The 21,300-nt window shown below is 58.6% G+C and overlaps 1 protein-coding gene across 1 annotated transcript; it reads left to right on the top strand.

Moving 5' to 3' along the window:
• The first annotated feature begins 995 nt into the window (after window positions 1–995).
• Window positions 996–19,811, top strand: CDC42BPG (CDC42 binding protein kinase gamma). The gene is made up of 38 exons (XM_087821974.1): window positions 996–1,058; window positions 1,442–1,628; window positions 4,166–4,257; window positions 4,338–4,421; window positions 4,760–4,855; window positions 5,112–5,260; window positions 5,776–5,869; window positions 6,128–6,328; window positions 6,436–6,684; window positions 7,100–7,179; window positions 8,072–8,169; window positions 8,263–8,343; window positions 8,634–8,740; window positions 8,851–9,030; window positions 9,321–9,410; window positions 9,553–9,674; window positions 9,755–9,827; window positions 10,038–10,144; window positions 10,231–10,345; window positions 10,568–10,716; window positions 10,799–10,887; window positions 11,181–11,233; window positions 11,314–11,412; window positions 11,492–11,551; window positions 11,843–11,948; window positions 12,240–12,373; window positions 12,454–12,593; window positions 12,691–12,772; window positions 13,516–13,732; window positions 14,621–14,683; window positions 14,808–15,407; window positions 16,754–16,851; window positions 16,933–17,017; window positions 17,162–17,282; window positions 17,440–17,557; window positions 17,751–17,865; window positions 17,983–18,068; window positions 19,127–19,811. The coding sequence occupies exons 2-38, from the start codon at window positions 1,469–1,471 to the stop codon at window positions 19,181–19,183; spliced, it is 4,650 nt and encodes a 1,549-aa protein (XP_087678100.1). The 5' UTR covers window positions 996–1,058; window positions 1,442–1,468; the 3' UTR covers window positions 19,184–19,811.
• Window positions 19,812–21,300: the final 1,489 nt, after the last annotated feature.

The following is a 21,300-nucleotide window of genomic DNA, read 5'->3' as shown; positions in this document are numbered from 1 at the left end:
GTCAAGACTCAAGGAGGTCCCCACCTGAGGAAGGAGGAAAACCCCCAAAGAGATAGTTTTTAATGGATAGTTTTTAATGGAAGTGTTAGCTAAAGCCACTAAAAACTCCACCCATTGATCTCTTCTCTTGGACAGACCCACAGTCCTGTGGTGTCTGGTCCAGCACAGCTGGAGATAGCTGGGCAGAAATCAGAAATACCACTGGATAGAGCCAATCGCTTCTCCTCTCTTGACCTCTTCCAGCCCAGTTTGGACTTCTCCTTGGCCTTTAATTCCAGGCCAATGAAGGCCCTGCTCCTGCCTAAGGCTTTAAGAGCCTGTAGTGGCCTGCTCTCCTTCTGGGAGCAAGTCTGCACAGTTCCCTCCCCCTTTCCTTCCCCCATAGGCCTGCATCTCCTAAACTCTAAGGGACCCCAGGAGACTTGCAACTTGAGGGGCAATGAGCAGCAGCAGCTCTTCCCTGCTAACCCCCCGAAATTGTACCCAAGGCCCCTTTTCTCTGACTTCTCAGTTAGCCAAAGCAGCTCTGCCTGCCTAGGCTCATTTCTTTTAATATTTCTAGAGAGCCAAAGCAGCATTGCCCCTCCTGTTGCTTCTTCTATCCTAAGCCTTTCCTTGTTTCACAATCCCCAGCTTTAATAGAAATACTCAAAACAACAACAACAAAGGAGCCTATGGTGAGTTAGCAGCTCAGCCCCAGTGCAAGGTCTAGCTACAGGATCCCTTCATCCTCTCAATTAATCTCTGTCCGTCCCAAGTCTCAGTGTGTCCATCTGCCAAATGGGTGTAACCATCCCTGCCTCACATACCTGTCTCTCAGGTCGGCTATAACGATACAAATAAAATGGAATCAGAAACTAGCGAGGTTTTTGAAGGGGGGTGCCAAGCACGATAGGCATCCCGGGAAGGGAGCGGACTACAACTCCCATCCGGCTCCGGGGCCGCGTCCCCAGCCCCTCTCCCTTAGCTGAGAAAGAGGCGGCCGCTGCCCCGACAGACGAGGGAAGCTGCAGTACTCCCGACATCCCTACCTAGGTTATGGGCAGGCGAGGGCCCAGGTAAGGCTGGGTCTAGGGCTGCACGGGGATCTAGCCAGCCTTCCCGGGCCCCTTGGGAACCCCACCTTGCCCCGCCCCGCCCAGGAGTTAGTCCTGTCCGGGCCCGCCCCCCCACTTCCTGGCCGAGGGTCGGCCCCGCCCCCACTCGCCTCCGCCCTCCCACCTTCACCTACTGTTCGTCTCCCATTGGCCGGCGCGCACCTGCCCGTCCGTCGGGGGGCGGGGCGGAGGGCGGGGCGGGGCGCCCAGGTGAGGGCGCGCAGGAGGCCTTGGACGAAGGTGACAGCGGGGAGGGCGGGAGGGTGGGGGGCAGACGCGCGGAGGATCCGAGGACCCGGAGACGGACGAACCGACGGGAGGGCATGCGGGCGGCCTGGTTCTAGTTTGGGAGCGGAGCCTCGGCCGCAGCCATGGAGCGGCGGCTGCGTGCGCTGGAGCGGCTGGCGCGGGGCGAGGCCGGTGGCGGCCCGGGGCTCGACGGCCTCCTGGATCTGCTGCTGGGGCTGCACCACGAGCTCAGCAGCGCCCCCCTGCGGCGAGAGCGCAACGTGGCGCAGTTCCTGAGTTGGGGTGAGTGACTCAGGCGGGACCGAGGAGGGGCAGACCGAGGGACACCGCGTCAGGACCCTCGCCCTCCACGCCCACAGACACCCCCCCACCCCCCGCCCCGGAGCTGTACTCCCACAACTCCTACCCCCACCCGCAGACGCCGGGAACTTGCCCTGACATGTGCCATGGGACCCCGCGGGCCTCTCAGTCACCTGCACACCTTACCCTCACTCAGATTCATACACACTCCTTTCCACTCACAGAACCTGACAAATGTACACAACACACATGTCACATAGATAGACTCAAAGAAACGGTCCCAGGTATAGACCGCAGACACAGGTACACAATGCATGCTCTACAGTCACATCCAGAATCCTCGCTCACACATCACACCTCACGACCTGTGAGAACAAACTCAGACGCAGACTCCTGTGCATGTCACCCACTGGCACATGTTTTCTCAGGCTCCCACATACCACACGGATGCACTGAGACTCATGTGCAGCTGGTGGAGACACACACCTGTTTCTACTCACAGATCTGTAGGTATTACACACTCCCCCCCCCACACACACTTCCATCTCCCTGCATATAAGACCACCCCAGGCTGGACATAGGAATCAACCTCAGCCCCTTTGTGTAAGTCATTGGCCAGGCCTCCTGACGGTTTTTCCTCAGGGCCAGGGAGAGAGGACTGGCTGGAGGTGGGTCTGCACCCCTTCCTGGTTGACTCATCTGAGTCACTGGGAGTGGCTGGCCCGGGGTAACCCTGAATTCAGTATGAGCACCAGCGCCAGTCCCAGGGCCAGTCCCATGGTCAGGCCATGCTGGTAGGGCATGGGGCCTGCCTGGAGGGTGGGGTGAAGTGGGTGTTTGCCCAGTGCACAACTAGCGTTCATGCACTCCTGGGCTCTGGGCAGGCACAAGCCCAGCCTGGCACGGTTGGGGACCTGAGACATGCCAGAGAGTTGGCCCCCAGCCCTTTCCTCAGGAGTGAGGGCAGTAAGAGGGCCCCGTCCCTTCTGCTGCCTGCCCTTCTTCCCAGGACTCCTGCACCTTATGTGTGTGTGTCTCACTGTGTTGTCATCACCCCCTGTGACGCCACACCCACGTGTGTGTGTTTGCACACATGTGTTCCTGCCTGCCTGCCCCTGGCACCTCTGTCTGGGACCCCAGCGTGGGGGCCTGTCTGTTGACATCTCCCAAGGTAACTTGCAGGGTGGTGACTCACTCTGCTCCTGCCACAACTTGTCCCTGATCCTACCTAGAGCCCCCATCCCCTGGAGCAGGGCAAGGGAACTGGGCAACCTGTCTTGGGGGCCTGGATCCTCCTGGCTATGTATGGGCCCCTAGTTTGGGCTCCTGTCTGGCTGATGGGTAGCCGTCCTGGCCTCGGTTCCCCCTTGGAGGCCTGTGGCTGCTCCTCTCAGCTGCACACACAGACCTGGGAAAGAGACAATTAATTTCTGTAATGAGGTTTCCACCCCTGCTGCGGGGGTTCTGCCTGATAAACCTGTGGAGCAGCTCTCTGTCCCACCCACAGACCTGCCCAGCTGGCAGGGAGGTTACCTCCTGGCAGGGGGAAACTGAGGCAGGGAGCCAGACTGCAGCTGACCCCAGCCCCTACTGGTCACTCTTGCCTCCCTAAGTTTCTAGGCCCCAGTTCCTTCCTCCAGGCCTGGAAAGGGCCTGAGAGTGACTAGAGATGCTCCTCATGGGAGTATCAGGGACTGTGAGGAAGGAGGAGGTTCTTGGCCAGGTGAAGGCCAAATCCAGAGAGGGAGGCAGGGCTCAGAGTTGTAGGGCTGGTCAGACCTGGAGGAGATCCTGAGTGTTCACATCTTCCAGTGCCAGCGTCAGGTGCCAGAGAAAGGTTTTTTGTCCTTGCTTTTGAGTCTTGTGAGGATCTGGGCAGAGCTATCTCTGCCTGCAGGTGAGGAGGCCCCACATGGGAGATAACCTCTCCTCCAGAGCCCTGCAGAACCACTGTCCTCCCTGTCTTCTGGGGCTCCCCAGGTCTCACCCCCAGCCAGGTACCTCTGTGCCTACGGGGTCCCAGGACCGGGCCACAGCTCCTCAATGGCAGAGAAGCCTCTCTGGGGACGAGGAATGCTGTCTGTCCAGTTTCCCAAGACAGGCCCTGGCCTGGTCTTGCTAGGTGGCCAAGAACTATGAGCTAGGGGCCGGAATGGTATCCCCATCTGTCCCAGGATGACCTGGCTGGCCAGGGTCAGCCCCCAAGCTGGGGAAGACTACAAGTTCCATCAGTCCCTGGGACCCAGGCTACCTGGAGTCTGGGACGGGTCCAGGGAACCATCGATTCAGGGAGGTCTCAGGACCAGGTGGTCAGCAGAGTGAGGACCCTACCTTGCATGCTTCCTGATCATGGCTGAATGGCTGCAGTGCCTGTCAACCCCTTGGCCAGGGGCTGTCCCTGGGGAGGTCATCCTTGCCCTGGCCTCAGGAGTTACGTTAGCTCCTGGCTTTCCCCAGCTGAGAGAGGGATCTGGGGCTCTCCCCAAAGGTTCCCTGAGCCCCACTCTATGTCTCCTCAGCCAGCCCGTTCGTCACAAAGGTGAAAGAGCTGCGGCTGCAGAGAGATGATTTTGAGATCTTGAAGGTGATTGGCCGAGGAGCCTTTGGGGAGGTGAGCAGAAGGCCTGGGGTCGGTGGGAGGAGGGTGTTTGACCCAGGTTGGGCTGAGCCCAGTGCTCTCTGTGGTCTCAGGTCGCCGTGGTGAGGCAGAAGGACAGTGGGCAGATTTTTGCTATGAAAATGCTGCACAAATGGGAGATGCTGAAGAGGGCCGAGGTTAGTTTGGGGTCTGGTGGGACTTAGGAACCCTAAAAATGGGTAAGGGGGGAGGATGTGCTGCCAGTGACATGCAGGGGGAGGGTTGGGCGTGGCTGCCCTACAGGCAGAGGATCCAGCCCCAACAGCTGCCCATCCCCCATCCCTTTCTCACTATAAACCTTTCTTAGGAGCAAGCAGAGTTATTCCCACTTCCCTTATGTAACACTGAGGCTCACACAGGCGACATTGATCTGACCCCCTGGACTTCCTGAGTTTTACTCCTCCCCTGAGTAGCCGGCGTGGGGCTTTCCTGGCCTCTCATCCTACCCCATCCCCACTCCTAAAACCTGCTATAGACAGCCTGTTTCCGGGAAGAGCGGGATGTTCTGGTGAAGGGGGACAGCCGTTGGGTGACCGCGCTGCATCACGCCTTCCAAGATGAGGAATACCTGGTGAGGATGCTGGGCCAGGCGGGAGGGGGCTGCCTGGAGATGGAGAGACCCCTCCTACTGGGCCAACAGACTTACCCTCCCAACCAGCTCCAGGGCCTGGAGCCTCCGCCTGAGCACTGGCTGGGAGCTGGCCACCCCAGAGCTAGTGGGAGACACAGCCCTGCCTCCCAGAGCCCCACAGGACCACTGGTTGGTTGGGCCCTTGGGCAGTGTCCCCCTTTTCCATCTGATTCTTGCCCCACCCACCCCCATCCAGTACCTGGTGATGGACTACTACGCTGGTGGGGATCTCCTCACTCTTCTGAGCCGCTTTGAGGACCGCCTCCCGCCTGAGCTGGCCCAGTTCTACCTGGCTGAGATGGTGCTGGCCATCCACTCTCTGCATCAGCTGGGTTATGTCCACAGGTGGGGCCCACAAAGTTCCCGATGCCCTGTCCAGCCCCTGCTGACAGCTCTGGGAACAGCTGACATTTGCTGAGCACTTACCACGTGCCAAGCCCTGTGCTGGGTGTTTCACCTGCATGATGCTTTTGAATATTCACAAAAACCTTATGTGATGGGGGCTGCTATTGTTCCATTTACAGATGAACAAGTCAGGGCTTAGCACAGGTAAGCACCTGCCTGGTTCCAGGTGACTCAGCTGGTGGGCAGGCGAGCTGTGGTTTGCACTGGGGATGTCTGACTCCTCTGTCCCCCATAGCACACCCTGCAGCCTCCAAGGGTCATCCTTATGGATCCCTTTCCCCAGCCTAACCAACTTTTTCCTTCCTGGGAGCTAGGAGGCCTGGCTACCAGCCTTCGCCCATCCCACATGCATGCAGGAGCATGTGTGAGCATATACATGCTGAGATGTCCACTTATCTGTGTACACACACCCAACCATGCAGACCAGGCCCCCTCACTGTCCGTGCCTCCCCCAGGGATGTCAAGCCGGACAATGTTCTGCTAGACATGAATGGGCACATCCGCCTGGCTGACTTTGGCTCATGCCTACGTCTCAACAACAGTGGCATGGTAAGGACCCTACCCCAGAGTAGGGGCAGGGGACATTTGGCTGGAAAAGCTCCCAGGGCCTGGGAGGCACCAGGCCTAGTCCAGGGGGCATCAGGCTCCCAAGGGAAGGAAGGACTAGGCCCAGGCCTCAGGTGGGAGCAGCAGGCCAGCCGACCCCTAGGGAGTGGGGATGCCAGACCTAGATGCTTGGTGAGGGGCCAGCAGGCCCAGCCAAGCCCAAGGCTGTCCTCATGGCCTCATCAACAATACCACCCACAGGTGGTTTCTTCCGTGGCAGTGGGGACTCCCGACTACATCTCCCCTGAGATCCTGCAGGCCATGGAGGAGGGCAAGGGCCACTATGGCCCACAGTGCGACTGGTGGTCACTGGGGGTCTGCGCCTATGAGCTACTCTTTGGGGAGACGCCCTTCTATGCTGAATCCCTGGTGGAAACCTACGGCAAGATCATGAACCATGAGGTCTGGCCGCCAGGCTCCGGGGTTCTAGGAGGGTAGTGGGACTCCCAAGTTGATGAGGTGGGGTGGGATCCTAGATACCCATCCACACCTCTCCCCCGGGCCTGCAGGACCACCTGCAGTTCCCATCGGATGTGCCTGATGTGCCGGCCAGTGCCCGAGACCTGATCCGCCAGCTGCTGTGCCGCCAGGAGGAGCGTCTGGGCCGAGGGGGGCTGGATGACTTCCGGAACCACCCCTTCTTCGAAGGTGTGGACTGGGAGCGGCTGGCAACCAGCACTGCCCCCTATATTCCTGAACTTCGAGGGCCCATGGATACCTCCAACTTTGATGTGGACGATGACACCCTCAACCATCCAGTGAGTGGTGGGTCCCACCGCATCAGGGAAGCTGGCTTGACCCTCCATGACTGTGGAAAACCCCCTAGAAGTTTCCCAAAGCAGTTGCTGGGCTGGGGGTGAGGCTGTCAGACCTTCGGGCCCCAGAGGCTCTTGGGAGTTACAGCTCACCTGCCCTGAGGTGGGTTGTGCCAAGTGAAGGTCTTTTGACCTTGTGTCATTCTATTAGCCAGAAGTCGAATAAGGAAGAAGACCCAGCAGTGCCTGGGAGCCATAACCTCAAAGACGCATGGGAACTGTGGTCCTTTTAGTTGGGGGCTGTGTTCCCATCTGAGCAGCAGGAGGTCGGCACTCCCAGTCCCAAAGCTTCTCCCAGGTCTCAAGCCACAGCCTGGAGCTGAGCCTGATGATTTTGACTCTCTTTCCCCTCCTACAGGGGACCCTGCCACCACCTTCCCATGGGACCTTCTCAGGCCACCACCTACCATTTGTGGGCTTCACTTATACCTCAGGCAGGTGAGTCTAGTGCTCATACATCTGGTGAGAAGCTGGGGTCTGCCTGGCTTAGAGGACACTGGGAGTGTATCCTGTCAGGGACGTGGGAAAGAGGCTGAATGTGCCATCTGGTGCCTGCACGTGACAGGTGCTGAGGAAGTATGCTCACAAGAACAGTCCCCTGTGCCCTTGGGGTCCTAGTGATTCAATGCCCATGCCCCCTCTGGGTCCTGCCCCAGCATTTGGCCTTCACAGCACTCTCTCTGGCAGGCTGGGAATATACTGGACTCGGAACCAGAAGCCTAGCATTGGAAGGGCCCCTAGTGTTCCCTGAGCCTCACTTTATGCCTCTGTAAAATGGGCAGGATGATCCAGTTCCATGCATGGGGCTGACCTGAAGCCATAGTGAGGTCTTGGGAGAAGAGGCACTCCAAGGTGTAAGCAAATACACCTGACTCGTACTCAGGAGTGCCCACTGTGTGGTGCACTCATGGAGTGCCCACTGTTTGCTGGGCGTGGGGCCGGCAGGACCCATGTCACCAAGTCCTCTTGATAATCCTTGGAGGAAACCCTGTTATCACCTCCATTTTCCTGTGAGGAAACTGAGGCTCAGATATGTTAGATGACTGTTCATGGTCACGTAGCTTGTAAGGGCCAGGGCTAGTGCTTGAAACTGAACCTGGGGGTCCTTGGAGCCATTGCTTTGGGCTGCTGCCCATGGTACCAGCCTGGGGCCTCCCAAAGGCAGGGTCTGGTCTGATTTGTTTCTCTTCCTGGCACAGAGCCTCGGGTTGGGTACAGACCTGGAACATAGTTGGTGTTTCTTGGGTGAATGAATGATTGGATGCAGGAGAATGGAGGTGGCTTTGGGAGGTGGGGTCTCTGCCAACTTGTGTTGTCCTTCTCTGCCCAGTGCTGGCCCTGAGAGCAGCTCCGAGCAGTTGTCTGCCCTGGAGCAGCAGTTCCGTTGTCTAGAGCAGGAGAAGATGGAGCTGAGCCGGAAGCTCCATGGTATCGGGAGCCAGCTGGGCCAGGGTGAGTGGGTCAGACCTGGGGCTACTGCTACCGGACTAGCCACTCACCTGTGGGCTCTCCCCACTGCAGAGGCCCTGCAGGTCCCCTCAGACCATCGGGAGCTGGAGCAGCTACGGAAGGAAGTCCAGACCCTACAGGACAGGCTGTCAGGTATCCCTACCCGCCATCGCTGCTGCTTCCTTCCCCCTACCCTCACCTTGGTGGCTGACCTGCTTTCCCAGAACACCTGAGTCAAACCTGGGTTCCAGTCCTGCCCCCACTCTGTACATGCTGTGTGAGCTTAGGGAGTTTTCTTAAACTCTGAGCCTGCACATAGAAAATGGGCCGAGGAGACCCACCTCCCAGGCTGCGGTGAGGGTTCCATGAGACCCTGCATGTGGAGTGCCTGGCTGAGGCTGGGGCAGTCAGCATGTGCAGGTCTCAGTGACAATTCCTGGCAGAGACGCTGAGAGACAGCAAGGCCCCCTTGTCCCAGATGGATGGGCCCCCTGCAGATAGCCCAGGCCAAGACAGTGACCTACGGCAGGAGAGAGACCAGCTCCTCCAGGTGAGGCCCCGGTGAGGTGGGTGAGTGGCTCAGGGCTCAGTGGTAGGTGGCAGGACATCCTTGCCCTGACCCCAGGCTTTGCCCTCCCTACCCCTGCACTGGGTCCCCAGGAGCTGGCCGAGGCTGGGGCCAGGCTGCGGGCACAGGAGGAGGAGCTGTGCAGGGCCCAGGGACGGCAGGAGGAGCTGCTCCAAAGGCTGCAGGAGGCCCAGGAGAGAGAGGCAGCCTCAGCCAGCCAGACCCAGGCCCTGAGCTCCCAGCTGGAGGAAGCCCAGGCTGCCCGGAGGGAGGTAAGTGACTGGTAGGCAGGGACTGCAGTAGGGCCCTGCCCTCGTAACTCCTGGCATGGCTAGAAGAAGCCCAGGGAGCTTGGTTTGAGGTTCTGGGAACACCAGGTGCCTTTGCACCCCCCACTGTGGCTGGCAGAGGCCTGAGCAAAGGGCTGATGGTTAGGATGAGCACGCTGGGAGTTCACTGCCTCCATTCCTGCTATGGCTGGGAGAGCCCAAGTCTGCAGCAGGGCCAAGTAGAGGCTTGGGGTGGACAAGGTCAGCACTGGCTGCCTCTGCACCCATCACAGCTGCAGGCCCAGGTGGCCACCCTGAGCCAGGAGGTGACACAGCTTCAGAGACAGCGGGAACGAAGCCTTGAGGAGTCTTCCCAGGTCAAGGTAGTGAGATTTTACCCCCGCCAAGTGGCACTTCCCTCGGCCCAACCTCACTCAGGGCCCTCAGGTCCACGGCTGTGTCCCAGTGGTAGAGTGGGCCATGGCTTGTCGGACCCCTGCCCTGACCCCTCTCCGTGTCCTCCAGACCAACCACACTGCCTCTGAGACCAACGGCACAGGGTTGCCTGAGGGCGGGCCCCAGGAAGCACAGCTGAGGAAGGAGGTGGCCGCCCTGCGTGTGCAGCTGGAGCAGGCCTGCGGCCACCAGTAAGCTGGGCAGCTGGGGCGGGGCCGGGGCCGGGGCCAGGGCCCAAGGTGGGAGTAACAAGTCATCCTCTCCTCCCCAGGCTCAGTGGAAAGGAGGAGGCCCTCTGCCGGCTACGGGAAGAGAACCAGCGGCTGAGCCAGGAGCAGGAGCGGGTGAGCGGGGTAGACAGAGGGCAAGATAGGCAGCCAGGCAATGGGACAGAGCAGGGAAGAAACACAGCAGGTCTCAGGGCTGGCTGTCTCCTCAGTGTAGTGCCTGTAGCAGGTAGGCAAGCTGCAGCGGTTGAGCAAGGGTGGACACAGGCAGGGTTCAGGGGTGCTCAGGCCCCTGTGAACTGACCCCATTTCCCACCTGGCCCCCAGCTGGTGGAAGAGCTGGAGCGGGAACAGCAGAACAGGCAGCGGCTGGAGGGCGAGCGGCGGGAGACAGAGGGCAACTGGGAGGCCCAGATCGCCGACATCCTCAGCTGGTGGGTGCCAGGGGGCTGGGGGCGGGGGGCTGGGCCCAGGTGGAGCTGACAGCCCAGCCCAAGGCCTGAGCCCCCTTTCCGATCAGGGTGAATGATGAGAAGGTCTCAAGAGGATACCTGCAGGCCTTGGCCACCAAGATGGCCGAGGAGCTGGAGTCCTTGAGGAACGTGGGCACCCAGACACTCCCTGCCCGGCCGCTGGTAAGCCCCAGAGATTCCCAGTGGGGAGGGGGTGCCAGTAGCCTTCTAAGGTGAGATTGCTACTCATGGAAGGGCAGTGACTTAAGCCCACAGTGAGTCATCGGCAGAGCTGGGGCTTTGAGCCTGGTCAGGTGGCATGGGCACTGTGTGCTCTGGTGGGAGGAGGCCTCTGAGGCAGCCAGTCCCAGGGGACATCTTACATGGGTGCCGTGTGGCCACCAGGACCACCAGTGGAAAGCAAGGCGGCTACAGAAGATGGAGGCCTCAGCCAGGCTGGAGCTGCAGTCGGCCTTGGAGGCTGAGATCCGGGCCAAGCAGGGCCTACAGGAGCGGCTGACACAGGTGCAGGAGGCCCAGCTGCAGGCTGAGAGGTGAGCCCAGGGGCAGATGCTGCAGAGGGGACCCAGGACCTACGCAGAGGCCGGTGGTGAGCTCTCATTGGTTCTCCCCCAGCCGTCTGCAGGAGGCTGAGAAGCAGAACCGGTCCCTGCAGCAGGAGCTAGCCGCACTTCGGGAGGAGCTGCGAACCCGGGGGCCAGGAGGTGAATGGCTGGCTTCACGCCTGTCCTGGAGCAAGTTCCCCACTCCAGCCTCACAGTTACTGAGGGGTTCCACACAGCCTTGCAGGGCCATGGAGACAAGAATTTGTTCCAGATTGTCGCTTACCCCACCATCTGTTAGCCAGCACTTACTGAGCACCTACTATATGCCAGGTCCCACCACCACAGCTTGCAGTCACTGCCCCATTTTACTGAGGTGGAAACTGAGGCCCCCACTGGCCCGTGATTTCTCAGGAATAAGTGTCAGGGCTGTGACCCACACCCTCTGTTTTCAGACACGAAGTCCTCAAATTCCCTGATTCCCTTCCTGTCTTTCCGCAGCCCAGAGGTAAGAACCTGGTGCAGGGTTTGGTTGGGAGGGGCCCTGGGGAGAGGGACAAGGAGCTTGATTTTGCCCCCAAACCCCAGAAGGATTCTGCCAAGGACTCTGGCATCTCAGGAGAGGCCCTGAGACCTGGGGTGGAGCCAGAGCTGAGGCCAGAGGGCCGACGCAGCCTGCGGCTGGGGGTAAGGACCGTGGGAAACCTGCAGTTGGGGGGCCCTCTGCCCATGCGCTTCTCACCTGCTCTCTCAACCTCCCCTGCAGGCTGTGTTCCCCAGAGCACCAGCTGCTACCTCAGCCCCTGCGGAAGGTCCTCCTGCAAAGGTCGGTGCCTAGCGGGGTGGAGCAGGGTGGGGGCACCAAGCCATTCTTCTGGGTTTCCAAGGACCCTCTTGTTCCCTCCATGTGCATTATGGCCTGCAGACCACATTGCAGGTGGCGGCAGTGGCCATGAGTGTTAGTGCTGCCACAGACTCACAGGGGCTCAGAGTTCACACTGCTACCTGGCTCATTCCCTGGTCCTGCCTGACACTTCAGGGTGACCTCGGGGGTGAGGCACAGGGCCCTGGGAAGCTGTGGTCAGGCGTGAGTAATGGCCATATTCCCACACCTCAGCCCGGCTTGCACATGCTGCGCCCCCGGAGCTTCCCGTCCCCCACCAAGTGTCTGCGCTGCACCTCGCTGATGCTGGGCCTGGGCCGCCAGGGCCTGGGCTGTGATGGTGAGACCCCTCACCCTACCTGTCCTCCCACTTACCAGGCACCAGCCACACCCCTAGGAGGAGGGAACAAAAGTGGCCCTGATGCTGACACACCCAGGCTCTTTCTCTCAGCCCAGGCTATTTTCCCCACTGCTCAGTTTTTCTGTCTTTCTTTTCTCACTTGGGGAATTGGTGACAGCTCAGGTGCCACCATGGCCTCAGGGAAGCTGGGGCTGGGAACGCCCAGAGTCCTGGTTCCAGGCTGTCCCCACCCAGCCTCACACCATCTGCCATCTTCTGCTTCCCCCACAGCCTGCGGCTACTTCTGTCACTCTACTTGTGCTCCTCAGGCCCCACCCTGCCCTGTGCCCCCTGACCTCCTCTGTGCAGCCCTGGGAGTGCACCCCGAAACAGGCACGGGCACTGCCTATGAGGGCTTCCTGTCGGTGAGCTGGGGCCAGGAAGGGGGAGGACTGGCGAGGTGGCGCTGCCGCCTGGCAGGCCCTCCCATGCTTGTCTTCCCCAGGTGCCTCGGCCCTCAGGCGTTCGGCGGGGCTGGCAGCGGGTATTTGCTGCCCTCAGTGACTCTCGCCTGCTGTTGTTTGATGCCCCAGACCCTCGGCTCAGCCCTGCCAGCGGGGCCCTCCTACAGGCACTGGATCTGAGGTGGGTGCCAGGCTGTGGCATGGGACAAGGGACAAGTGGGTGGGTGGGGTGCAGCCAGGGGCAGTACAACCTCTGACCTGTTCCACGGACCTCCCAGGGACCCCCAATTCTCAGCCACCCCTGTCCTGCCCTCTGATGTTATCCACGCCCAATCCAAGGACCTGCCACGCATCTTCAGGGTAAGTGCCTGGGGCAGGATAGGCCAGACTACCATCTGCTGTCATGCTGACCCCCTTCCAGTGACTTTTCTCCATCCCCATGGCTGACCCCTTCATCCCACCCTGCTCCTCTCCACATGGGTGGTTACACTAGCCTCCATTCTGGTCCATGCATCCACACTCCATCCTGAAGGGCTGAGTTTCCCATACATGAAGCTGGATATCCTGCCTTGTTCAGGACTCATCTATGGCTCCCTGATACCCTCAGTGTGCTCCCGCCCATGGCCTGAAGCCTTACATTTCTGGCCCTGCAGGCCTTCCCCACCTCTCCCTGGAGTCTCTCTGCTCTTACCACACCTTGCTTTCTCCACTTATAAAAGTGCCCTGCGCTGTGGACCTCTTCACATCTGCTCCCTCTGCCAGCTGCTCCCCATTCCTGGTTATTGTGCTCTTCCCCCAGCTCCAGCAGAAATGCCTCTTCCCCTGGGAGGTCACCATTCCCCACTTAGCCTGGGTTGGGGGCCCTGCTCTGTATTCCCACGATGCCCCAAACTCCCCCGCTCAGCACCAGTCAGGGCTCTGCAGTTGTCCACGTGCTTGTCTGCCCACCCTGTCTGCTCATCACCTGCTCTAAGACAGCACCTCGCTCTGCACCCGGCAAACTCATGCCTGGGTTAATAAGCATCAGCTGCTGGAGAAAGAGAAGGGAGGAAGGGCAACTGGCTCTCGGCCTGTGGCCCTCCAGCCTGGGTCTCTGCCCATAGGTGACAGCCTCCCAGCTGACTGTGCCGCCTGCCACATGCACTGTGCTGCTGCTGGCGGAGAGCGAGGGTGAGCGGGAGCGCTGGTTGCAGGTGCTAGGCGAGCTGCAGCGGCTGCTGCTGGATGCTCGGCCGAGGCCCCGACCTGTGTTCACACTCAAGGAAGCCTACGACAATGGGCTGCCCCTGCTGCCCAGCACGCTCTGTGCTGCCATCGTAGGTGAGCCTCAAGCCCAGGGGGTGTGGCCTGGGGGGAGGCTGTGAGGAGGAGTCAGGTCCTGTAGGGACAGCGCTGGCCCCGCCACAGTCAACAAGGGCAGCTGTCACTGCCCAGTCCCTGCAGCTATGACCTGTGGATTCTGCCTTGCACATGTGTCCTCCTCGACCATCTCCTAGGCATGGCTGTGAGGAGCCCAGGCTAGAGGCAGGGGGCCTGGCTTCTGCTGCTCAACTTCTCTGTGCCTCCGTTTCTGCTTTTTCTAAAAGAATCTCAGGCCAGTGAACAGAACAAAGGCTTTAATAAGAAATAAACGAGGGTTTTGCTCCCAGCTCTCTTAACTAGCAGCTGGGTGACCCTGCGGGAGCCTGGATGCACCTGAGCCTCACACCGTCTCCCATGGGGCTGCTGTGTTCAGCAAGGAGCCTGAGGCCTCCATGACAGGCAGCTGGGGGAGAGGTGCTAGCAGTGCTCCTTGGCTTCCCCTGGTGCAGGTCCACCAGGTCCCCTGAGTCAGTCAGGAGTCGGGGGCACATAGCAGGGCCATTTATCGAACAAGGGTTGCCATGAGCTTCACACTTACCCTGCATTGCTTCATCGCCACAGTCTCACCACAGCTGTGTGAGGAAGGTACCATTATTGTCCCCACTTTACATTAGGGGGAAACTGAGGCTCCAAGACGTACTCAAAATCCCATAGCTTGGGGTTGAGGACCTCACCCCATCCCTGTCCCCACAGCCCTTACCCATTAGAGCCACTCTAGACTCTGGGACAGAAGGGTTCAGTGACACAGGGACAGGGAGAAACAGGCTCAGCAAGGGCACGTGGGCTGCCCACTATCTGCCTCTAGACAGACCCTCTGACCCCCGACCCTTCCCTTCCCTCTACCAGACCAGGACCGGCTTGCTCTGGGCACCGAGGAGGGGCTGTTTGTGATCCACCTGCACAGCAATGGTACATGTCAGGCTGGGCCAAGGCCGGCTTGGGTGGGCTTGATAGGCCCCAGGGGACAGGAGGATGGGCACTCGGCTGCTTCTCACCCACCTGGTGGTGACACTCTCCCTCACCAACTCCGCAGACATCTTCCAGGTGGGTGAGTGCCGGCGGGTGCAGCGGCTGGCTGTGAGCCCCACTGCGGGCCTTCTGGTTGTGCTGTGTGGCCGAGGCCCCAGCGTGCGCCTCTTCCCCCTGGCCGAGCTGGAGAGTGCAGAGGTGACAGGTGCCAAGATCCCTGAGTCTCGAGGCTGCCAGGTGCTGGTAGCCGGGAGCATCCTGCAGGCCCGCACCCCTGTGCTCTGTATAGCTGTCAAGCGCCAAGTGCTCTGCTACCAGCTGGGCCCAGGCCTGGGGCCCTGGCACCATCGCATCCGTGAGCTGCAGGCACCAGCACCTGTGCAGAGCCTGGAGCTGCTGGGCGACCGGCTGTGTGTGGGTGCAGCTGGTGCCTTCTCGCTCTACCCGCTGCTCAATGAGGCTGCGCCCTTAGCGTTAGGGGGCGGTCTGATGCCTGAGGAGCTGCCACCGTCAAGAGGGGGCTTGGGCGAGGCACTGGGCACTGTGGAGCTCAGCCTTAGTGAGTTTCTGCTGCTCTTCACCACTGCTGGGATCTACGTGGACAGCGCCGGCCGCAAGTCTCGCATCCATGAGCTGCTGTGGCCAGCATTGCCCATGGGCTGGGGTAAGGCCAATGGAGGGTGAGGCGGGGTGGGGCCGGGCCACCTGAGGTGTATCCCATATATCAGAGGAAGACAAGGTCCTACCCAGCTCCTGAGGTTGGCGTTGGAAGCCAGTGTGCACCCTCCTGCCTGGCCATGGCCTGCTCTGCCCTCAGTACTTATAGGGGCCGTCCTCTTCCATGCCTTCGCTCACATCTCCCTCCTGCCTGAACTGCTCTCCTTTTTGTACCTGGCAAACTCTTTTTTTTAAAGATTTATTTTGTTGTTGTTGTTTGTTATTTTTTCCATTACTTTTCAGAGAGAGTGGAAGGGAGAGAGAGAGAGAGAAACATCAATGTGAGAGAGAAAAATCAATTGGTTACCTCCCACACAAGCCCCGACTGGGGATCGAGCCTGCAACTGAGGTGCCTGCCCTTGGCCAAAATTGAACCCAGGACACTTCAGTCTGAGGGCCAGTGCTCTAACCACTAAGCAAAACTGGCTGGGGTCATACCTGTCAAACTCTTAACCAAGTCCAGACCCAACCAATGTCTGCTCAGGGCCTGGAGCTGTAGACCCTCCATAAATGGCTACCATGATTGCTGTCGTTGTCATTGTTTTCATACTCCCTTCCCTGCCCTTCCCCATCGTTGATGCTTTGCTCCTTTTTACTCCACCTCTTTGTTCAAACCTCTGCCCTGGCTCTTAGCACCTTCTTGTAATGACTGTTTTGGTGCACTGGGGGCCTGCACATTGGCTGGGGCTGGTTTCTTCATCACATCCAGCACCCATCCCTGGCAAGCATACCCCAGGAGCTAGGACTGTTTGGAGGAGTGAATGAATGAGTGGGGCAGTGGGGGAGTTTGGCACATTCACAGGTAAACTGGTGTGGTGGAGTATGGGTTGAAAGAGAAAGACAGAGCTCCCTTCATGAGCAATGGCTCTTCTGGGGTGAGTTGGGTGTAGCACAGACATTCAGCATGTAGGCGGTGGAAAGACAGCCCGGGGCCAATTCCCAGCTCTCCCTCACCACTGATGTCCTTGCCCATTACTTAGCTCTGAGGTTTCTGATCCCTTATTTGTAAGTTAGGGGTTGTTTGAGAATTAAAGGAGAAAAAAATATGCAAAGTGGTTAGAACTATGCCTGGCATGGCATAGAGTGGCACTCCAAGATTGTTATCTCTGATTTGTTATGGAAGTTGGGTGGGGCGACCTGGAAAGTCTTCAGAAGGACTTTTGGTGGGGCAGAAAGTTACTGTGCTGTGTGGCAGGGCACAGGGTGTTCCCCACAGTACTGAGGAGGAAACAGGCCCAGAGAGGTGCTTTACTTGCTCAGGGCTGCACAGCACAGGCAGTTTCTACCCTGCAGGTTATGCAGTCCCCTACCTGACCATGTTCAGTGAGAACTCCATCGATGTGTTTGATGTGAGGAAAGCAGAATGGGTCCAAACGGTGCCACTCAAGAAGGTGAGGGCCTGCCAAGACCCGGGGGGCTGGCCTGAGGTGGGACAGGGTAGCATGGTTTGACCTCTGTGCCTGCTGCCTCAGGTGCGACCCCTGAACCCAGAGGGCTCCTTGTTCCTCTATGGCACCGAGAAGATCCGCCTGACCTACCTCAGGAACCGTCTGGCAGGTGAGGGAGTGTGTGTGTGCTGTGTATGTGGGCCCGCACGTGTGCGTTCCCCTGTACACACGTGTGGGTGTGTGACCCTGAGCCCCAGCTTACTGGGGCCCTGGGGACTTGTGAGCACTGCCCAGCTCTCTGCTTCTCCCACAGAGAAGGACGAGTTCAACATCCCCGACCTCACCGACAACAGCCGGCGCCAGCTGTTCCGCACCAAGAGCAAGCGCCGCTTTTTTTTCCGGGTGTCGGAGGAGCAGCGGCAGCAGCAGCGCAGGTGCGCGTGCGTGATGCGATGGCTGGGCGGGGCGAAGCACAGGCCCGCGCGGGGGCGAGGGGCAGGGAGTCGGCGCTGGGAGAGGAGACGGGTAGAACCTTGTTGCGGGGGGCGGCCACCTTCGCTGCCACCCTCCCTAAACACACTTTGCTGCCAGGGAGATGCTGAAGGACCCCTTTGTGCGCTCCAAACTCATCTCTCCGCCCACCAACTTCAACCACCTGGTACACGTGGGCCTTACGGACAGGAAGCCCAACGCCAGGGACCCGCCCCCGGTCAGTCCTCCAGAGCCAATCACAAACCTCTTTGGTGAGGCTGAGCCAATCACCGCTTCCCCGACGCGCTCGCCGCCCTCCGCTCACCTGGTACCCTGGCCCTCGGCCGGTCCAGGCTGGCGGCTGGCTGCGGTCACCTGTCATGGGCTGTTGTGCCGCTGAGTTCCAACCTCTCCGCACTGTCCCCTAGCAGGCTTCTGAAGCGAAGGGCCGAGGTGGCCGCAGCTCCGTCCCGCAGCGGCCCCACAGCTTCTCAGAGGCCTCGCGGCGCCCAGCCTCCATGGGCAGCGATGGGAACCCGGACCCCAGTAAGGACAGCCCCACAGCCTCCTGTACTTCCTCGTTTCTCCCCCGAGTTTCCACCCCCTTTGGGCCCCTTAAATCTGACCTTGGGTTTTTGTCTCCTCATCCTGTTCCTGGAACAGTGAAGAGGAAACCTTGGACGTCTCTGTCCAGCGAGTCAGTGTCCTGCCCCCAGGGATCTCTGAGCCCTGCGTCCTCCCTGATACAGGTGAGCCAGTGGGGCGTTTCCCTCCCCCACTCTTAAGGACAAGCAGTTCTGTTCTGTATTAGGCCCTTCACTGAGCCCTGAGGCCAGAAAACAAGCTTAGCCCATCCCTTCCCTGGATCCTAAGAGATGCAGACTCTTACCTGTCTCGCCCCTCAGTGGGCCCCAGCAGAAGCCTGGAGTTGGAAATCTTGCCTCTGACTGTCCCAGCAGTGTGGCCTGGGCAAGGTACCTGGGCTTCCTGAGCTAGTCTTGCCTCTAAAATAAGGTTATTGTGAGACTTGTATGAGGTGATGACACCTCAGCATGGTGCTTGGCACATGGGGACAGTGCCACAGAGGAGGACCTCTTAGGATTCTTAACAGAGGCCTAGCCCATGGCAGGGAGCAACTCACTCTGGCTGGAGACTGGGGAAGATCTAAGAGGAGATGAGAAGGTTCCCACTGATCCCCCAGTCTCCTCTCCAGCTGCCACCCCACCCCCACCCCAGCCACACTAGGCCACTCAGAACCCTGGGACTTGCCATGTTCTTTTAGACCTTCAAGTTCTTGCCCCTGCTGTCCCCCTGCTTTGAATGTCCTTTCTTGTCCTCAACCTGATTAATACCCAGGCCACCCTCAAGGCTCTGCACCAATATTACCTTTTCCAGAGACCACCTGGTTACCTGGGCAGGTGATCACTGCCTCTCTGGGGCTAGGGCCACCTTCAGTGCCCTCCTCCCACCCATTCCTTGTCAGTTCTGCTGTGCCAGTCCTCCTCCCTCAACTGTGGGCTCTTTGATGGTGGGGGTCAAGTTTGTCTTCTGTCCAAAGTAAAGCATGTTTGTTGATTGAATGAAGAAGAGTGAATGAACAAAGGGACTTAATGTGTACTCCAGGATTAAGTACAAGTTCCCAGGTTGTTCTCACGTAATCCCACCGCCACCTCACATCTGGTCTCCTCTAAGGACCCTGCTGCAGCAGGTGATGGGTCCTGGGAAGGCCTCTGGAGGCACTGACTCAGTGAGGAAAGTCCTACTTTATTTACTCTTTCCACCTGACTTCCTTCTCTTTCCCCTCTAGGTCTCAGAGCGGCCCCGGAGCCTCCCCCTAGCCCCTGAGTCAGAGAGCTCCCCTTGACACCCTCTGGCAGGGCCCACCCAAATCCCAGGACTGAGATGTGAGGGAGCAAAGAGCCTGAAGAATGCCACTCCGGCTGGTCCGGGCCATGTGGAAATTTGGACTCAGGGAGAGCCTGGGCTGGGTAGTGACTGGGGGCTGGCCTGAATTCCCAGGACCTGGGGAGCCTGACTCCTAGCCCTCATCCACCTTTGGCCTCTACACCCAGCCCAACCTGTGCTAGCTCTGGGAATAGAATGCATTGTTCCCCTTCTGCCATGGGCTGGGGCCCCTCTGTCCCATGTCCAGGGATGATTGTGCCAAAACTCTCGTTTCCAGTGCCAAGCCTCAGGAGGCTTGTAAGTAAGAGTCAGGGTGAGGGATGAAGGGCTAGGTCTCTGGGAGCAGTCTCAAGTCTGGGCTGCACACTGTCTAGCCCTCAGTGAGGCCAGGTTGGGGCATATCCCATTCTATATCCCAGTCTCTGCTCAGGGTCAGGGTGGGAAGGGCAGGCTCTGATCCAGGGGAAAAGCTAGAGAAGCAGGGGAAGAATGTAGGTGAAGGAAGTGAGGGGCAAGTAGGGAGAAAGGAAGCGGAGGAGGAGGTGACAGTGATTGGAAGGAGAGAAAAGCCATCCAGAGGAGAGAGATAAAGGAGGATCACTGAAGAAGAGAGACAAAAGGAGAAGGGTGGAGGGGAGAGGGAACTGGGGTACACCCATGGGTCCTTTCTCTGGGGAGGGGCTTGGTGCGGTCGGAAACAGGGAAGGGCTCTGTAAGCCAACTGACATTGTCATCTAATCCGTCCAGAGGAGAAGATAATTCCTAAACAGGGATGGGATGGGGAGGGTATTTATATGGGCTACTTGGTAGGAGATGGGCACCCGACAGGTCCACTGGAGGGTCTCCAGGCACACATTGACTCTCCCCTAAAAGGGGGGGTCCTTTTTCTCAAAGCTTCGACCAACTGTGTATTAGGGGATCTTCGGGGACATTTTATTATTGATCACAGTCATTATTATTATTATTATTATATTACTATTTTTATTAAACCTCCCCCTACTGAAGAGTGGGGGGCAAAATAAGTATTTATCTCCTCAAATGCCCTATTCCCGGGAGGGGTCGACCCTGACGCTCTGTGAGGCAGTAAGAAAGCAATAAAGACAACTTTGTAAGCTGCTGCCTTCCCCGTCTGGATCTGTCTTCCTGGGGTTCAGAAAAGGGGGGGATCAGAAATGGGGGGAGGAGGGAAGGTATCAAGTAAAGTTAAAGACCAGGTTGTCTTCCCTGTATTTTCAGGAATCAGGTGACACATTCAAATGGGGGTAAATGAAGAGAGTTTAATAACAAAGGGATGGTAGCATTAAGGAACCCACCGAAGAGTGGCAGTGCGCCCAAGCCCTGGCAGCAGGAAGAGGCAGTGGTGGTACCTCAGAGAGCTGTGGCTCTCAGTAGAAGAACTTGGCTGTGACCAAGCAGGAAAGCAGCCCAGGAAATAAATTCCTCCTCCCATCTCCTGCCTCCTTTCGTTCCCAGCAAAGGCCAAGCCTCTCACTCAGACCCTCCCATTCCCTCCATCTGTTCAAGGCCATCAGCAGCTCTCCCATTAAACAACAGCAACACTGGGAGCATTTGAGATCTTGCTCCCCAGCATATGTTATTAGTTTGGCTCAAATAAACTCTTATTTAAAAAACAAAGCAACAACAATAACCTTCTCCCCCCCCCCCCCCCCCCCAGCTGCCATCTTATGTTTCTCCTTTTCTTTGCAGGAAAGCTCCCTGACAGAGTTGTATATTATCACTCTCCCATTTTTCATTTATTTATTTTAGAGAGAGCAGCACTGATCTGCTGTTCCGCTCATTCATGCTTTCACTGATGGGATGGAACCCGCAACTCTGGTGCATTGGGACGATCCTCCACCCAATAGCTAACTGGCCAGAGTCATTGGTTGATTCATTTTTTTTTAATTAATTTTTTAAAATTGATTTTAGAGAAGAAGGGAGAGGAGAGAGGGAGAGAACATTAATGTGAGAGAACCATCAATCAGCTGCCTCCTGCATGCCTCTGCCTCCATGCCTGGTCTTCTGCACCCAATGCTCATCTGGTTTTCCTCCCATTTCTCTGGCCGAGCCCTCTCA

This window comes from Miniopterus natalensis, chromosome 11 (genome assembly GCF_054644295.1).
Source record: "Miniopterus natalensis isolate mMinNat1 chromosome 11, mMinNat1.hap1, whole genome shotgun sequence".
Classification (NCBI taxonomy): Eukaryota; Metazoa; Chordata; class Mammalia; order Chiroptera; family Miniopteridae; genus Miniopterus; species Miniopterus natalensis.
This window is presented reverse-complemented; position numbering and strand designations above follow the sequence as displayed.